The 18,804-nt window shown below is 34.8% G+C and overlaps 5 protein-coding genes and 1 long non-coding RNA gene across 8 annotated transcripts; 2 read left to right on the top strand and 4 right to left on the bottom strand.

Moving 5' to 3' along the window:
* Positions 1–37: 37 nt before the first annotated feature.
* On the bottom strand, positions 38–2,804 carry LOC111790560 (probable protein phosphatase 2C 38). Of its 2 annotated transcripts, none has more exons than XM_023671509.1 (5): positions 2,128–2,804; positions 1,498–1,824; positions 997–1,364; positions 648–884; positions 38–521 (listed from the first exon to the last, which is right to left on the bottom strand). In XM_023671509.1, exons 2-5 carry the CDS (start codon positions 1,775–1,777, stop codon positions 294–296), a joined length of 1,113 nt encoding a protein of 370 aa, XP_023527277.1. In that variant the 5' UTR covers positions 1,778–1,824; positions 2,128–2,804; the 3' UTR covers positions 38–293. The 2 variants fall into 2 exon arrangements, with proteins under 2 accessions (XP_023527277.1, XP_023527278.1); XM_023671510.1 differs by having other exon boundaries at positions 1,498–1,784.
* On the top strand, positions 2,233–4,517 carry LOC111790561. Its single transcript, XR_002814487.1, has 2 exons — positions 2,233–2,321; positions 4,277–4,517. It is a non-coding gene; the product is annotated as an uncharacterized LOC111790561 (long non-coding RNA).
* A 1,985-nt stretch (positions 4,518–6,502) lies between these two features.
* Positions 6,503–9,591, bottom strand: LOC111789821 (pentatricopeptide repeat-containing protein At2g37310). Of its 2 annotated transcripts, none has more exons than XM_023670521.1 (2): positions 6,832–9,591; positions 6,503–6,757 (listed from the first exon to the last, which is right to left on the bottom strand). In XM_023670521.1, exon 1 carries the CDS (start codon positions 9,518–9,520, stop codon positions 7,610–7,612), a length of 1,911 nt encoding a protein of 636 aa, XP_023526289.1. In that variant the 5' UTR covers positions 9,521–9,591; the 3' UTR covers positions 6,503–6,757; positions 6,832–7,609. The 2 variants fall into 2 exon arrangements, with proteins under 2 accessions (XP_023526289.1, XP_023526290.1); XM_023670522.1 differs by having other exon boundaries at positions 6,503–6,734.
* Positions 9,592–9,963: 372 nt separating this feature from the next.
* Positions 9,964–12,303, bottom strand: LOC111789820 (ABC transporter G family member 20-like). The gene is made up of 2 exons (XM_023670520.1): positions 11,840–12,303; positions 9,964–11,750 (listed from the first exon to the last, which is right to left on the bottom strand). The coding sequence occupies exons 1-2, from the start codon at positions 12,255–12,257 to the stop codon at positions 9,985–9,987; spliced, it is 2,184 nt and encodes a 727-aa protein (XP_023526288.1). The 5' UTR covers positions 12,258–12,303; the 3' UTR covers positions 9,964–9,984.
* A 2,000-nt stretch (positions 12,304–14,303) lies between these two features.
* LOC111791056 lies at positions 14,304–15,088 on the top strand. The gene has a single exon (XM_023672241.1). It carries the CDS (start codon positions 14,525–14,527, stop codon positions 14,990–14,992), a length of 468 nt encoding a protein of 155 aa, XP_023528009.1. The 5' UTR covers positions 14,304–14,524; the 3' UTR covers positions 14,993–15,088.
* On the bottom strand, positions 15,079–17,777 carry LOC111791581 (transcription factor JUNGBRUNNEN 1-like). The gene is made up of 3 exons (XM_023672973.1): positions 17,194–17,777; positions 16,738–17,112; positions 15,079–15,154 (listed from the first exon to the last, which is right to left on the bottom strand). Exons 1-3 carry the CDS (start codon positions 17,775–17,777, stop codon positions 15,079–15,081), a joined length of 1,035 nt encoding a protein of 344 aa, XP_023528741.1.
* Positions 17,778–18,804: the final 1,027 nt, after the last annotated feature.

Here is an 18,804-nt window from a genome sequence, read left to right as displayed (position 1 = left end):
ATCTATATACCAACTCTCAAAAGAAGAGAATATTATGTGTTGATGGTAAAGAACGGGATAATGTTGATATTTCTGATGGAAAAACAAGATTTACAAAGATGAAGGACGTTGTTTCATTTTGTTACATCAAGAAACGATTTACGAACTTTGTACATTTGCATCCTGTCATCTTCTATTTTACTTGCTAATAGAAGATCTTACAAATTGATAGATCTTTCTAAGAAGCCTGAATTTTCTAGTTTTGTTTGTCAAGAAATTGAAAAGGGTATAAAGACATTAACAAAGTTTACCAGCTAGGAGTTTGCTGACGTAGGGAGACCTTCTCCTCCTCTGATTGACAAGGAACAAGGGGAGGGCCTGCCATTGATCAACTGAGGATCTAAGAACACAACTACAACAGAAATGTCATCGTGGAAATGCCTTCGCACACCTCTATCTATCTTTTTCAGGTCGGAATATCTCATCTCTCTTTTTTTAGCTGCTTCTCGAAGTGCAGCCTTGATAAGTCTCCTTGCTATTCCCTGCAGTTTTTCACCAAGTGGAACCATAAATTTTAGAAAATTTTCATAAGGAATATGAAAGTGGTGGTCATCAAATCAATGTCATGGATCAACAAGATGGTGGATTATGAGAAGAAATATTCTTACATTTCGAGGATAGCTGTTGACGATGTCAACAGCCTTCTGGTTGCTAAGGTGCTCCCACAGACCATCAGAAGCAAATATGAGATATTGATCATCTGGGCGGAGTCTGTGGACCAGTATTGACGGTTCTGCACTGAGGATTGGTTTGTAAAATGGCTCAGGCAGTTGAAATTTAGGTGGCAGAGGAGGTCTGTTGAACTTTGCCTTTTTTAAATATGCATCACCTATGGATCTTGAAATCTGCAGGGGGCAAGTTTTTGAAGGTTCAGAACTGTAGAGGATTCCTAGATTGCTTCACTTAACAATCAACAGCTACCCTCTCAAACTTCAAGAGAATTTCCAGGAAAATTACCTGTATGATACCTTTAACACGCCACACATTGTGCTTTAGGATCACAATCTGAGGATCTTCTGGATGAACCATCCGTAGTTCATCTCTCACTGATTCTATGCTTGCATTGTGTTCTGTGGACAATTGAATGGCAATGACTTCTCTAGTGGCTCTCTCGGTTCTCCCAAGCACTGCTCGAGAATCGCCTGCGTTGGCAATATAAAGCTGTCCATTGCATATGATCCCTACCAAACAACATGATCCAGCAGATGCAATCTTGGGTTCATTAAGCCACTGTTTCTGGACAAGAGAGAGAAACTCCTCTTCTGTTGCTGCAAAAGCCTTCCTGATAGCGTTTTCTGATATGTTTTGGTGCAAAGATACATATCCTGCGCTTTGAAAAACCACAAAGAAACATCAAAAGCAGCTCGTGGGGACTTAATATTCCTGCAAATTTTGAGACCCAGAAAAAAAAAAAAAAAATCAGACTGTACAATGTTTGCAATGAAGATGAAAACCAACTTTTGAGATTGCTGAAGAGATTGTCGTTGACAAACCGTGAAGCTTCGGTTCCGCCATGGCCGTCATAAACTCCGACAAAGGTCCCCTGCGGACCTGGGTTGGTCATACTCAAAGCCCCAGATTCAAGCTGGCTTTGATCTTCCACCACATTATTAGCTTGGATTACTGCCATGGAGAATTGCCCATAAACATGATGCCCCAGATCCTTAGACCACAACAACCCATCAACTCGTCCGTTTGAATCACCATCATCGTGAGGCTTCCAGCATGGTTTAACCATTTTTTTTTCTAAAAGGCCAGTCAATGGACACAAAATTACTGGAGTTTCTGTTTCATATGTATCATCCAAATGAGCCAGCAATCAAAAAATTCATCATCCCAGATCAAGAACACGACCTAGACCCACTCTCAGCTCCAGGTTTTGTTTATACTCAATACTTTCAACCCCTATTCCTGAAACTACATCCACATCCCCCCCAATATATCCAGACACCATTAATATGAACAAAAAATTCAGATAAAGACCGGACAGGTATGGGCTAAAATAACTGCAAAATGTCCCTTGAGACAAGAAAGCAACAGTCTTAATACAAGTTCAGAGAATATGGAGGTGGTGCTGGTCCTGTGTACCTTGAATCTGGGATTTATGGGTTTGGCCCTTGCTTCTGTGTCATCTTCCAGGAACAGACTGAGCTGTAAAAGCACATAACTGTTAAGAAAGTGGCAGCGTTTGGTCTGAGATCAGAGTGATCAAAAGGGGAGAGTCAGCCGATTGAATCACTGAGGGTTTTTGGAAGCTTGCTTTTCCACAGAGGATCCACCGGGTTAGTTTCTCTTTCTCTCTGTTTCTCTTTTGTTTTCTTTTCTCTTTTTTCTTTCTATCTTATGCGATCTAGCATGGGGATAATAAAAACACACTAAACAAACTACAAATCTGACATTGTTGTCCCTCCCCAATCCCCAGTCTCCCTCCCTTCTCTGTTTTCTCTCTGCCTTTTACTCTTTTTCTGTATTTTTATAGACAAGTGGTGGGCTTTTTTTATGGGTTTGGGGCCTTCCGCCACTTCATGTCTGCACTGCAATTATAAAAAAGCTCCAACTGAAATTTATGAGCAAAACCCACCATTTCTAATCACCTTACCATCAGCCACAACCCACCATTTCAGGCAATTTTTCCTAATCTAAATCAGAAAAGCACCCCCTCCTCCTTTTTCTTACTGTAAAAACTACCTCCACATTTCTGATCTGCATTTGGAATTTCATTCCTTGTAAATCCAGCAATCTACTTTGCCTTGCCTTGTAGTAATTTCTATTCATTTTTTTAGGTAGACTTTTTGAAGTGGGATTCAGCATTTGTGTCTTTCTCCTTTGGCATGGTAGAGAGATTAGACATTAATGAGCTGAGCTAAGCCTCAATTAGCAAAATAAAGGAATTGTTTAAGTGAGCCTTTTGCCTCAATTAATAAAAGATTGAATAAAACTGCAAAGAAAAAAAAATTCTGAAATTCTAAAAACTGTATCTCCATTACAAAGCAACAATAAAGTGGTTGTGAAATTAAATCTGAAATGGAATTGCATAGCTGTCAGCATGGCCAAGCAATTATGAAAGAGAGAGAAATAAGTTAAAAGGGAAAAGGATAAGAGTGGGGAATTATATTCTGTCAATTACAAAGCTCATAATTTGTCAATCAAAACTCATACTACAGATTCCAGTGTCGTTATCATACTCTACTTATAAATTTGGTTATTATCAAATAATTAACCTTTATACTTAACCCTATTATTATACAAATGTTATTACATTATTGTTTTACTAACATATTTAGATAGATAGATACATGGATATGTTTATCATATGCTCGTCGTCAATATAATTCATTTCTTTCCGATAGCGAGTCCTAACATAGAACTTTTCCTGTAATCTAAGGTTGAAGTTGGGGAGTTATAAAAGATTAAATTTAAACATTTTCCCATACATCTGAGACCCATTGTTCTTATTTTTTTAAAATTTTCATATCAATGGACTGAAAAAACTAAATATAAAACAGCAATTAGTTGCAACTTCTAGGAAAATCTTGATTTCTTTTCAATCAAAAGTCATGGGTGGCAACCAATAAGAAGAATTTTTTTGATGGTATAGGATAGGATGAGTTCACTGTTATTTATTATAGGGTTTCTTCAAATCCTACTTTGTAAGTTGTTAACCGACATAAACGAGTCTCTCTCTCACTCTAATTTTTTCCTTTATTTTATTTTTTGAGTCTAATTTTCGCCTATTATTATTATTTTTTTAATTATTTCTTCACTATAAGTAAATATAGAAATTGACAGATGAGTTGACATAATTTTTTTTTTTTTAAAAAAAAAAGGGGAAAAGATAAATGTTGGGGATGAAAGTTTTTTTATTTTTATTTTTATTCCTCCTTTATAAGGAAGTTGGCATAAAATTAAAACTTTTCTTTTTTCAGGTGATGGATTAATTATTCCTTAAATTTTTATGTCTTGTAAATATTATACCAAATCGATAATGCAGAATTTTCTGATCAATCAACAAACAAAATCTCATCAAACCCAATTGTGAAATTTGTCTTAAGATTTGGAAAAGTATTGCCATAGCTGTTTCAACAAAAAGGATGGGAAATTATTGGCTCTAAGGAAAAATCTTTTTTACCCTCTCTTTAAAGGATAGAAATAACGAATTTAAATGCATTTTCATTTATTTGGAAAGTATTTTTATTTGAATATTTTATTAACAAAAAGTCTAATTTTCTTTTGGAAGTGATGTGAACACTGCACCAACCAAAATGAGTGGTACATGCACAAGACCCTGTTTCTGAGATCAGCTTATAGATGTTCCCTTGCATTATGTCTGGATCTGATTGATCATATTGTCCTGTTAGACCCCCCCTCCCCTCCTTTTCCTTTTCTAAATATGTAAATATTTAGCCTTTTGTACACGTCTTTCGTCGAGAAAATATGATCATACTTCCTTTTCTCACATTATAATAATATATTTTTTTAATTGGTAAACCTCACGTCGTTTTTAAATGAATGCTAACGTGACAGATAATAAATAAAAGAAGTATTCATACTCTTATAGTACTTAATATACTTTCATGAAAAGAGTTGTCATTCAAGATTGAACATTTTATTTAAATAATAATAAATAATCTAGATTTCATTATTGAAGGGAAGTCTAAAGAGTTGCTCGAGTTTAAGAAAATTTAGAGTTAGATTTAGGTTTCTGATTTTTATGTTTTTAAATAATATTAAAGTCAGTCTATATAATTAATTATATTTTTAAAAAATCCTATTAGTTATCCTTCAAATCAAAATACTACTATTATTAAACTAATTTAGATAAAAAATTAACTTCAAAGTTCAAACTAATAATAAAATCTAATTTTTAGATTTATTGAAAATGTAAGGATTAAACATAAAAAATTGAAAAAGAATAATACATTAACATTTATATAACAATCTCGATTTAAATTAATATAAATTAGTTAAAATAGGATGGTGTTGAGGTCTCATGTCTAAAAGGAGGCTTGGTTTTTGAAGGCAATATGGGATGTTTCACCTTCTCTTTTAAAGCATTTAAAAAAAATTAAAAATTAAAAGAAAAAAAAAAACAATTATGAGTTTGAATTTGACTACAAAGCTCTGATCTACAGTTGTTTGGTGGATGTCTTGGTTTGAGCTCACAAGCACTCGTGTTGGTGCCCTCTTTTCTTGAAATCGAAAGCACGTGAATTAAATTAGATATTTAAAAGTATAAAGAACATTTAAAAAAATTTAAAATCAAACAAAGTAATATATCCGTTTTGTTAGTTTTAATTTGGGTTGGGTCTGATGGGCTTTTCTATCAGGCCCATCTCCAAATCCACCACCATGACAAGAAGATAGCATACTATTTAGGTTTCAATTTGGACATGGTCATTAGATAAACTCCTCCCTTTCTCTAATGATTATAAAACTAAGAGCACTACCTACAATCCAAGAACACTAAATAAATTCTCCTAATAAAGATGGATAAATAATAATAATAATAATAATAGGGGAGAAGGAAATTATAATTTAATTAGCCAGAAGAAAGGGCCAAATCCAACCTGTTATTCACTCCCTTTTTCCATAAGCTGATAGTCATTGCCTTTTTATCTGTGATACGCATCAAAACAAGCAGAGAAGAGTCAAGGGAAGCGTGGCCCATCCATGGCTCTTCCTTTTGTACCAACCAACCTAACACTCTTTCGTCAAAGCCGGTGGAATTCCACAAGATCCAAATCATATTTCTACTCTCTCTCTCTCTCTCTCTCTCTCTCTGCAACCTCTTCTTCCAAATTTCCTAGCTTAGTGTTATGGGCAAAAGTTTCATTTTGATGAGGGAATTGTTACGTTCACGTGGTTCGACAGATCATTGCTCTTCCCATGTGTCCAAAGTTTGAAATTTTGGAGATCTATTAATCGTTTTAAAGTTTAGTTGACACAAAAATGAAAATTAAAAGGCTAAACTTATAATCTGATATATATATATATATATATATATATTCATTTTCATATATGTCGTCTACAAGTCTGTAGGTGAGCTTAGCTGTACCGCAACTAATCTACAAAACAACTTTTGACCTTAGGTAGGATTTTACCGTCTCAAGAAGGAGGTGAATACTAAGGAGCTTGAGCTTTTTCTTTCGGATCTTTTCTCACTTGGCTCTAAGGATCAATAGGCTACATATTTCTCTAATATGTTCGATTCTAATCTAATTTGATTGCTACACAAGTGGTAGGGTGTGAAATATAGTTTACTACCTTGAAATGTTGACCCCTGATGTCCCTCTTTTTCCTTTGATTGAATTTTACACCTCTCGAATCCAAAAATGCATATGAATATCTATTCGTATCTGTTTGTATGTGTCTAGGTAGTTCAATTTATATAGATTTTGTGACAAAAAGAAATGAAATTGAACACATATAAGCTGAATGGTGAAACAGAGTATCAAGAGAAAAGTAACGAGTCAGAAGCAATGAAGTATACTAAGTAAAGGATTTAGTGAACAAGCTACTATTTAATATGAAATATTATTGTCGGCTATACTAAGCTAAATCACTACATTTATTTTATTAAGCTTCAAGGCAGTTGTACGAAAGAATTTAATATTAGCAATTTTCCTTTCATACCTGCAAGATGCAGCTTGAGGGAAGTTGAGTGGTTTCAACTGAAGGCATCGTGATTGAGATATCTGAAGCAAGGAACGCAACAGCCCTGTTATGATCTCAAACAGTTAGATGAACTTACCGAAAATGGTAGAAAGAAAATCACAAACTCACGATTCTTACTTTTGAAAGTGAAGTGTCACCCACCTCCGTTGAAAGAAATACTAAAGTGCATTCCAAAATCACCTTACAATTATACGGAGCATAAAGTAATGCTTTTGTGGGGATTATCAAATATTATATACGATAAGCATCGATCTGGGTCCATTTTCGGCATCCTTTGGGAATCCGAAATTAACAAAGCCTACAAGCTGCAGTGTTGTCTAGCTCTCAACTAACGACATATAACCATCTTCATCAGGCTACAAATCTATTAAGTAACCATTCAACTTGCTGCCTACCTTTCTCTCATGTCAGAAATGTAATCTGGAACTCTTGAATCATATACTATTATGAACTAAATAATCCTTATTACCCACCAGCAGAGCTAAATATCAAACTCCTTTTTCATTCGTAGTCGCATTCATGAATATATTTACCCCTTCCGGACGAATTCTAGCAGCCTTCAACATTATGCTTCTGTGAACCTACTGTGCCTACACAGATAGCTTGGCCTATAAATAGAGAGGGCAAGTTAATTGCCAGCAGAAAGAACAGCTTTGGTCAATGGAGAACCATTTTTCTGCAGCTAGTTTGCGCGGTTCTCAATTGGCTTGTTGAGATGAAATCAGATATAAGTCCACAACGTTTCAAGGAATGACTAATGCTATGGACTCTCCTGTCATGCAACAAGCTAGTTTATCTTCGAGGAGCGTGATCCAAGCAGAGGAATGGTACACCAATGTGCTTCATAGGTCGTCTTGTTATATGTTCCATGCTTCCTTGGATGATCACCCATGCGCTAACCACTGCCACAGTCGTCATCTATCTCATGTTGCTGAATGAGTCCTTCTTCTTTCATCAACCCAACCAATCCTTCCAACGTTCCATAAATCTCTGGAGTCCTGTCATTTGAAGTGTCTCTAGCTACAAAACTCTGCAGCCCTTCCCTTGTTTCTATCCAGCTACTACCCGGGATCTTCTTCAATCCAACTTCCTTCATCAAATCCCTAACATTGTCAGCTTCTTTCCACCTTCCAAATTGTGAATATAAATTAGCCATGATGATGTAGTTACCAGTATTTTCAGGCTCGATATCAAAGAGACGATCGAAAACATACTTTCCAAGTTCAACATCACCAGCAACAGAAGCCCCATTGAGCAAAGCACCCCAAACTTTTGCAGTAGGTTCAATTGGCATTTTAGAAATAAATTCAACTGCATCAGAGAGCTTTCCTGCTCGACTAAGGACTCCAACCATGCAAGCATAATGCTCGACTAGTGGTTGAATCCCAAACTCTGGTAACAAGACATTAAATATCTTCCAGGCTTCATCCAACTCTCCTGAATGGGCACAGGCAACTAATACTGATGTAAAGGTTACCGGGTCAGGTCGAATGCCATTTGTCAGCATCTCATAAAAAAGACTTAGAGTCGCATTAGCATCTCCGTGCGCAGCATACGCTGAAATTATTGCAGTCCAAATGATTAGACTCCTACGTTTTAATTGGTCAAAAACTTGGCGTGCCCCCTGGAGGTAACCAGACTTAGCATAAGAATCAATGATGGCAGTAGCAACATAAATATTCCCATCGTAGGCGTTTCTAACAGCATAAGCATGAATTTCTTTCCCACCTTTCAGGGTTGAAAAGTGTGAGAAAATGGGAAGAACGCTCGCAAGTGTCACAGTATTTGGTCTGCAACCATGCAATTGCATTGCTCGAAATATATCTACAACTCCATCTTGTTGGTTGTTCTGAACCAGACCAGAAATCACAGCATTCCATGTGCTCAATGCTGGCCTTTCCAGTTCTCGAAAAAGATCCATTGCTTGGTTAACAAAACCATGGACCATGTAGCCTGATATCATTGAGCCATAGGTGACCTCATCTTTCTCAGGCATTCCTTCGAACAACTCCCGTGCATAATCCAAGCTACCACACTTTGCATATAATCCAATAACAGCGTTGAATAGTGAAACATCCATTTCAATCCCGCTTTCATTGACGAATTTATGAACTTCCATCCCAAAAATTAGATCATTTGAATGAGCACAAGCTTGCAAAACACTGACTGCGGTTAATGCATTAGGCTTCGGCTCTCCTGAACCCAACATCGCTTTAAATAGTTCCTTGCAGTCTTCATATAACCCACCCTGCGAGTACCCAGCCACCATCGCATTCCAAGACACTATATCTCTCTCAGGCGTTCTATCAAACATAATTCTCGCTAAAGCCAGCTCATCACACCTCGAGTAAAAAGTAATTAAAGCATTGACAACAAAAATATCAGATTCTAGCCCTCGTCGAAGAACGAAACAATGAACTTCCTTAGCCAAAATCGAATTCGTAAACAAAGACGCCAACGCTTTCAAAACACAAGTAACCGTAAATTTATCAGGCTTCACATCCGTCGAATTTAAATTAACCAAAGACGAAAACAGCTTCAGCATATCAGCGTGCATATTGTGAAGAGTGTAGCTGATAAACAAAGCATTCCAAGAGAAAATGTTTTTGTGAGAAATGCTATCAAACACATTATACGCATCTCTAAGGCTGCCGGATTTTGAGTATAAGGCAATGAGTTTCGATCCGAGGAAGTTATCCGGAGCGACTGATGATAAAACAAGACGAGCGTGAAGCTGCTTACCGAGGCGGAAGAATCGTTGATCGGTGCAGTGCTGGATAAGGCGGCCATAAGCGCCGTAGTTCATCCCGTCGCTGCGGCGGATCAATTGTAGAGCGCCGTCAATATCGAAAAGATGAAGATACCCAAAGCCGCTGGCGGGAACTGAGGCTTAAAGGTTTTTGGGCTTCGCATTCCTCGTTCATTTGTTCTCTTGGCCCGTTTAGGTGGATTTTACTTTTTTGCCCATCGTTATTTTATCTAATTAGAATAAAAATAAAAAAGTTAAATAATAAAAGTAATTAAATATTCACTCTGTTCGTCTAAGTTATTATAATCCAAATTAAAATAATAATAATAATAATAAATCTATTGTTGTTTGTGTTAGATATTGTCCCGGGTGAGCATATGACTTTGCTTCGTGTTTCAGTATTAATGGAGAGAGTATTATTTGATTATAAAATCATGATTATTCCCTCCCTAAATTAGCGGACACTTTCATCATCCAACTGTTTTTTGTTTTTTTGTTTTTTTTTTTTTTTGGGTTAATTTTCAGTTTCTCTTGTTTTTACTACCAAACAAGAGCGCGAAATAAAACAGAATTCTGAAAAAGAATCCCCAAGCCATACTGATCCAAATACAGTTCCATTTGCTCAAATCCGTAATCCCCTGTTGCCTCAGTACGTCGGAGCCGGTAGTAACGCAGGTGGATCCGGTGATGTTGAACCCCAACGTCTTCCCCATGCTCTTCAGCAGCTCCACCTTCGCCGCCGCTGGCACCGTCGCGAGTGGCGTATTGTCGAACATCTGAACACCGCGGACGAAGCACTCTGCTGTCGCCTCAAACTCGTTTTGCAACACTGCTTCGTACGGATACTTCACCAGCGACATGTAGTGAAACCAGATCCAGTACGGCGGCATCCGGTCCCGGCTGAGGAAGAAGCCACTGAAGAGAAGAAAATACGCTAAAATGGCGACAACGACGGTGTAGCCTAACATTACATGAGAAACGACGCCGGAGAGAAATGTAACAAACGAACTCCCGGCCCAGAAGGCGGCGAGTACGGCGGCGAAGAAGAAAAGAAAGCCAGAGAAGCCGCCGGCGAGACCAACGGCGAAGTACGTCGTTCCACTAAAGGCCAAAGAGAGGATAATCAACGATGGAATGGAGATTAACGAATGTGCGAGAACGTACGAAGATCGACGGTAAGCGTTGTAGGCTGTTTCTCTCATAAAAATGTATCGTTCTTGAAGGAAAACAGGGATTGCCTCTGCACAGGTGTAGAAGGTTGTGGACATGGCGAAGGCGAAGAACCCTAACCGTTCTTTAACACCTTTAGGGGAATTATCCAGATGCCAAAACATGGTGGCTAAAATTACCCCGGTGATCAGAACCGCACCCAATCTAATTCCAAATAGCTCTGGCATTCTCCTCGAATTCGTAATCGATCGTTTTGCTAGCACTAAAATCTCAGTCCACAAAGGATTTGAAAATTTCGAGAACGAAGAAGAACGATTCGAATCAATTGGGGCGCCCGAGACTAATTTCCCTCTCGAAATGCTTGCGCTAATGGCGTCTTTGAGACAGAGATGAAATCGATGAGAAGAATTGCGACGAACAATTCTGTGACCTTTTAAGTGATTCTTGTTCTTCCACTGCCATGATTTGTTGTGTTCCACCATGGATCTGGTTCCACCAGCAGTTTCTTCCAGATCTCGAACCAAATCCAAGGCGAATTCCGTCCGATTTTCGTTCTCTGGAATCGGATGCCCAAAATCAGCCAAAAAATCCGACAACTCTGCCGGAGAGCCGCTGTAAACGGTTTGCCCACGGGAAAGGAAGATCAATCGATCAAGCAACGAGAGGATTCGATAGCTCGGTTGATGAATCGACGTTATCACAATGCTTCCGCTCTGTGCGATTCTCTGCAAGACTTTGACAACCATGAAAGCGCTGGTGGAATCGAGGCCCGAGGTAGGTTCATCCAGGAACAAAAGTATCGGATCGTGGATAATGTCGATTCCGATAGAGACACGACGTCGTTCTCCACCAGAGACGCCGCGGTGACCTTCACCGCCGATGACGGTGTTCGCGGCGGTTGTTAGACCTAATTGGTCGATTAAGGCTTGAACTCTCGCTTTCTTCTTGGATTTTGAGAGTGAGCGAGGTAGCCGGAACTCCGCCGCGAACATGAGAGTCTCTTCCACTGTTAGCATCGGAAACAGAAGATCGTCTTGCATAACATAGGCGGAGATTACTTTCAGCAGCGCAGGTTCCAAAACTTCGTCGTTTAATGTCACCGTCCCTTTCAATTTCTCTACTCAAAATAAGAACATATTTGTAAATTAAAATTAAAATTAAAATATAAGGATTTTTTTTTTCTTTTTTTTTTTTTTTAAATCTGACCTTTTGTAATCCGATCAGCGAGAGCGTCAATGAGCGTAGATTTCCCAGACCCACTAGCTCCAAGCACCGCCATAATTTCCCCTTCCCTCGCCTCGCCGGAGATATCATTAAGCAACAGCTTCACCCTTCCACCATTCTCTTCCGCCGTCAAATTCTCCGGCAACGACGAACCTCTCCGCCGAACTTTCACGCTGTAACTCAGATTCTGAAACGAAAGCTTGAAAGGATACAACACCGGGTGCGGCGCCAGATAACTGCACCCATAACTAACGTCGACGGTACGGTGATCTGGCGACTGTGCGTCTTCCACTCGCTTCAGGAGCTCGCCGAGAGTGGGTCGCCGGGCGAACTCTCTGAGCTCCGATTCGTTGGTGTAACTCCAACTCCTTGGGAAACTGTCGCCGCCTGTAGCAGCCATTTAGACGACGGCGGCGGCGGCGGCGTTTTAGTTAGAGAAGGGAAGAGAATTTGGTAAGGAAAGACATCAAAATTGAGGAATTTATGGGGGAGAGAAATTGTGGTGGTTGAATTGGAGTATCAAATCTCCAACGCCCGGAGAAAAGAATGAGAGAGGGGAGTTGCGGCAAGGTTTCCATTTTCTTACCAATGTCATTCATAAACCAACCCAACTTCCTCCTTACATGTTTACATCTTCACGAAACCTTCGATATTTTTTAAACTTTTGGTTTAAATATTATTATGATTCTATTTTTATTTTTTTAATTAAAAACCTGTAATGAGTTATTTAAAAATTTGTGAGTTTTTTTTTTTTTTTTTTCGAGACCAAGTATAAAATTAAATAATATTTTTATTAATATATAATTTATTTTATCGGTATAAAAATTATTTTATCAAATTCTTATCCTTGTTGCAAAAAACCATTTGAATTTCTTTTGTTATAAGTTCTTAAAAACTTTTTTTTTTTAGATTTGGTTTTAAAATTTGAAAATGTGTTATAATGGTAAGTAAATAAAAATAAATTTAAATAACAAAAGACGAACCTTAACATTTGCTATTCAAATAAGTTAAATATGAACGCTATGACTCAATGAAAGCTTTGAACATGTTTATAATATATTGTCAAATACTTAAGACGATTTTTTTAATCACGTAAAAAGAATTATTCTTACACGTACTAAGTATGATATTTTTTCATTAAGATGTATTCTGCACGCATTTATTTGTTAAATATTTTGGAAAATCGTACTCGGATAAGAAGTAATTGGTAAAGTTTAATTTATTAACATTAGGTGTGTAAGGTAATCCAACCGCCATTTTCGTCTCCTTCTTATTATTAAAATGAAATTAAGTTAAGACAAAGGTTTCACTCCCATTCTTTTTACTTTGATTCATAACAAAAACATTTCGTTTTTTATTTTTTTCATAAATTATTAGAATAATGCTATTTTTATTTTTATTTTTACTTCCTTCAAGTAATAGAGATTTAAATTAAAATATTATTATAATATTCCTATTTTTAATAAATCTCTTCGTTTATGGTTAAATTTTATATTATTATTATTTAACCAGTTTAATAATAAAATTTAACTTCTTATTCAAACTATGTCCACGTGGCACTGTGTTGGGCCGTTTCTAACCAAATCCGTTAACATGAAAATGGGCCGAGTTCGAAACACTTCCAGTCTTATTTATTTATTTATTTATTTTTATTATTATTTCAACTAGATTTTTGCTTAATCTTTACTATTGCAATTCACGAGATATTTTTTAATTAAACAATAATCTATTTGACTGTCCACTTCTTTTTTAATTTTAAAATTGTGCCATTTTTAATTTGGTATAATTTAGACATTACATTTTTCTATAATAAAAATGATAATATATATATATATATTAAATAATCTTTCTTTTTCTCCTTCCACGATACATCTCTAGTTATCCAGTCTTAACAGTGTTGTGGAACGATGAGAAATATTGAACAAAACGTTATCATTCCTTAGACGAAGCTTTCGACAAGCAAGTGAAATGGAAACGGGTCGGTGCTAATGTTAGTGAAGGAGCTCAAATAGGAGAAAAAACAAATATCGGGACAAGATAAGAGATTTTTTTAAAAAAATAACATATAAACATTTTTTTAAATCAATATAATAGAACCAAATTAAATGATTTCGAGAGTAAATTTGAAATTTTTTGAAATTTCGTGTCAAAATCGACATTTACCTAAACTTTAAAGATAAAAATGTATATTTTTCGGATAATATTTTGTAGATTGTAACGAGAAGATTAAACTATAACTACAAAATTTAGTTAGAGCGAAAAAAAATTAGTTGCATCATCAACTAATATTTAAAATGGAAAAACAATTTTAAAATATATGGGGGCAAAATTGGTTATTTGTGGTAATTTAGTTTATATAACTTCTATATTATATTTATTGTAATTTAAAATGTTAATAATAATGTCAATATTAGACCGTTGATCTTACTGACAAAAAAATGAATAAATAAATCAATAAAACTGTACAATTAAAAGAAGAAAAGCGCCTCGGATCCATTTTCAGCTTCTGTTTGGCGTACGAGAATTTCCCCAAATTTTCTTTATAAAAACAAACGAATCAATAATTGATCTCTCAGATCATCCCTCGAAATCAATCTTCTGCTAATGCTCCCGGCCCTCCTTGCCCTTCTCCGCCATTAACGATCATCGAAAAGAGCTTCAGAGAAAATGAGCGCGGTCTGTACAACGAACTACTGCATTAGCACCGTGGACAGTGGCCGTCCGCCGCGCGCAGCCTATATCAACCTCTCGAATTGGACGGATTCGGATAACGAGACCGATAAATCGGCGATTCCGAGAACGCGCCGCCGCGTTCCGGTTGTGGATGGAGTATCGTGCAGGCAAATGTATTTGAGGAGCTATAAATTTTCGACGAAGGAATCGGTGCGGGAGAAAACGAGGAGGTGTTTGTGGAAAGTAAAGGAGAAATTAGGTCAGAGAAAGAGGAGAAAATCTGGCGATAAGAGGAATCAGAATCAGAATCGGAATCGCAATCGGAAGAGGAAGTGTTTCATTTGGAGGAAGATGAAGAAATTTTCTTGCAGTTTCGTTCTGTTCCGGATTTTTCGAAGGATTTTGACGTGTTCTGCAAGTGTTGATGTTGTGGAGCAGAGAAGTGGAAGTAATGGTAATTGATTCCGAGTCTGGAAGTTTGATCTGTTCTTTGTTCTTCTTGTTCTATAATTGATGCTTTTTGTTTGTGTTTAATCATCTTCATTACTTCATAGCTCATTCTGATCTCTCTCCCATCCCTCTCTATTGTCCTCTGAGTTTTTCGCAACTTTCAATTCACGAACCCTAGAAAAAGATGAAATCAACAACATATCAGAAACAAAACTGAAAGCCTAAAATAATATTAGCGAAAGAAAAAAAAAAAAAGTTAAAAGCAAAAAATGCAGAATATCAGTAGCTGTGATTGCAGCTTAGGATTCTTTTGGACGATAACTTGAGAAGAACATTTCCTCCCCTTTCCTGATACTGGTCTTCATACTTGATGGAAATTTTCAACATTCTATAATTTTTTACCTAATTTGTTTTGGCTTTACCGAAAAAGATTAAAGAAGAAAATAAATTATATTCTGTTTGCTTGGTTTAATAATTCAACTCAATTATTCATATGCATTTGAAATTCAAAAAAAAAAAAAAAAAGACTGCGAAGTGATGAACTCTTGAGTGGATAAACTTTGTGTTACTGAGATTCCAAATCTGGTAAAACAATAAAATTAGTCTCCTTTTGTTCTAAATTTATTGACTAACGGGATAATTATCACCATGATAATTATCTTTACACTTTTATCTAAACTAAAAATAATAAAAGAAAATGCATCTTTGCTCGAAACAGAAGCACGATCACATCTGCAAAATTATGAATTTATAAAAATAATTAATAAATGAAAAAATAAATAGGATGATAAATTAAAATATTTACAAATAATTTATATGCGATTAAATTGGATAACTTACCTAATGCCATTGATGATTATAATTTGAACTTTGTTCTCTGTTGAATATGTTCCATTGTTCAAGTTCCTTTTCGTTCCCTTCAGGAAACAGCATTTCATTGTTTGAATATTGGACATAGGATTCCATTATTTGAGCCGGTGAACTAAAACCAAAATTAAAAAAAAATATATAATTGTTTATGAACATGTTAAAATAAAATTAAAAAAAAAAANTTGATGGTCGTTACTTGAATTTTTTTCTCTGTCTGGAAATTCTGTATTTAATGTTGCCAGTTGCTTGTTAAACTCATTTGGGATTGTATCATCATTTGAATATTGATAGTGTAGTTCCATTGTTGGTACAGGTTGACTATTGAAAATTAGGAAGAAAAAAACACAATATTTAGAAAGAAAAAAAAAAAAAAAACTTATGCCTTAAATAAAATTAAAAAAACTCACAAAATTAAAATATCCCTTACTTTGAATAATCAATACTTGAATTTTTTTCTAGGACTGGAAAATCTGTGTTTAATTCTTCCAACTGATTCTCAAGTAGGCTGGCGAAAGTTATATCATCACTTGACAATTGATCAGGTTGACTATTGAAAATTAGGGAGAAAAAAAAATATTTAGAAAAAAAAAAAACTTATACCTTACCAAAAAAGAAAACTCACAAAATTAAAATATTGCGTACCTTGAATGGTCAATACTTGAATTTATTTCTAGGTCGGGAAATTCTAAGTTTAACTCGCCTTGTTGCTTCTCAAACCCATTTTCGAATATTGTATTTTCAAAAGATTGATTATATAATTTCATCATTTGTTCGAATGGACTGTTGAAAATTAAGAAGAATGAAAAAAAAAATATTATTTAAAAATTATTATACCTGTAAAATTAAATTATTTTTTTGTTATCAATGAAAATTAAAATGTTACCTACCATTCAAAGTCCTTGCTTGAATCTTTTTCTATGTCGTAATGTTCGGCATTTAATTCTTCCCGTTGGTTCTCAAAATTATTTGCTAACATTATATCATCATAATGTTCCGCATCTAATTCTTCTAGTTGATTCTCAATCTCAGTTGCGAACATTATATCATCAGAATGTTCCGCATTTAATTCTTCTAATTGGTTCTCAGGCTCATTTGCGAACATTATATCATCAGAATGTTCCGCATCTAATTCTTCTAATTGGTTCTCAAGCTCATTTGCGAACATTATATTATCAGAATGTTCTGGATTTAATTCTTCTAGTTGCTCTTCAAGCTCATTTGCAAATATTATATCATCTTGTGATTCTATCATTTGTGCTGGACTGTAAAAATGAAAAAAATAATAATTATTATGAACAATGTTAAAATATATATAATTTTGATCGATAAGAAATGATATGTACCATTTATTGACCCCATCCATGTAGAGGGCATCTGTTTGTGTTGTTGTAGGGCCATTAAAAACAAAGGGTGCTTGTATGGTTGACGAGACTGTATTTCTTACCTTTTTCAATATTCTTTTTCGAATCAGACAAACTACATACGAATCATGTACAAACCCATTGGTTAGGACGGTAGGATCAAGTGTGTATTCATGCATTATCCAGGAACAATCGTCATCGTTAGCATTCACTCCTCCAGAAGTCTCATAATGGAAACGTTTAATAGTACCAATGGGAGCATTGTTAGCGGAAGAAAATACTTTATGACCTTTGCTCTCCCCACTCCAAGTGCCACCATTAATACCGACCTTCCTGATGATACGAGATTTCTTCTTTTTTAGGGTCGTGAAAAAGTAGATGTCTTTATCCTCCATTCCTCCGCATTGTTGCCATATCATAGCAGGTTCATGGGAGTAAATATCGATCACAGGCAACGAAATTGACGGAACAATGTCTCCAACAATCTTGTGAAACAAATAATAGATCAATAGTTCTTCATCTGTGGGAGCGAAGTCGTAGCCGAACGGAAACATGCTTGAATCCATTGCAATGAAAGGAATCAACTTGAATAATGAAAATGAATAAAGGAAGGGAATGAAATTAATTTATAGGTTTTGAACGGTATCAATGATGGTTTTGGGCTCTTCCTAGAATGCTGAATTGCACAGATCTAAATAATGAAGAATGAATAAATGAAGGTAATGAAATTAATTTATAGATTTTTTAAAATAGGGGAGAAAAAAATTTATTGGACGGTTCAAATTATTTTGATTTAAAAAATTAACTACCTTTTCAAATATACATAAATTAGATTTTTTTTTTAACAAATAGATAATAAATATATTATAATTTAGAATATGTTATGTTTTAAAATTATATATATAATTTATGAACATTTAATATAAATCATAATTAATAATTAATGTTATTATAGGTATAAAATGTATTAATAGTTATAGGTTCATTTATTCTAAAGTGTTTTAAAAATGGTATGAAATTTTAAGATAATATATTATAATTTAGAATATATTTTAAAATTAGATATATATAATTTATAAACATAATATAAAGTATTAATAGTTATATGATATATAATTTATCAACCTTTAGTGTAAATCATAATTAATGTTATTATATGTATAAAATATATTAATAGTTATATGTTAGTTTATTATATCATAATTAATGTTATTATAAGTATAAAATGTATCAATAGTTATATGATATATAATTTATGAACCTTTAGTATAAATCTTAATTAATGTTATTATATGTATAAAATGTATTAATAGTTATATATTAGTTTATTATAATGTTACAACAAATAGATAATAAATATATTATAATTTAAAATAGGTTTTAAAATTATATATATATATAATTTATAAACATTTAGTATAAATTATAATTAATGTTATTATATGTATAAAATGTATCCGTTCATTTATTCCAAATGTTTTAAAAATGATATGAAATATTAAGTTATTTTTAAAATATATATAGAAGAAACTAAACAAAAAAAATTAAAAATAATAAAATAATAAAATAATATAAAAAAAATTAAAAATGTTT

The sequence above is a fragment of the Cucurbita pepo genome, chromosome LG03 (assembly GCF_002806865.2).
Source record: "Cucurbita pepo subsp. pepo cultivar mu-cu-16 chromosome LG03, ASM280686v2, whole genome shotgun sequence".
NCBI lineage: Eukaryota > Viridiplantae > Streptophyta > Magnoliopsida > Cucurbitales > Cucurbitaceae > Cucurbita > Cucurbita pepo.
Note: the sequence above shows the minus strand (reverse complement) of the source record. Positions and strands in the feature narration are given on the sequence as shown.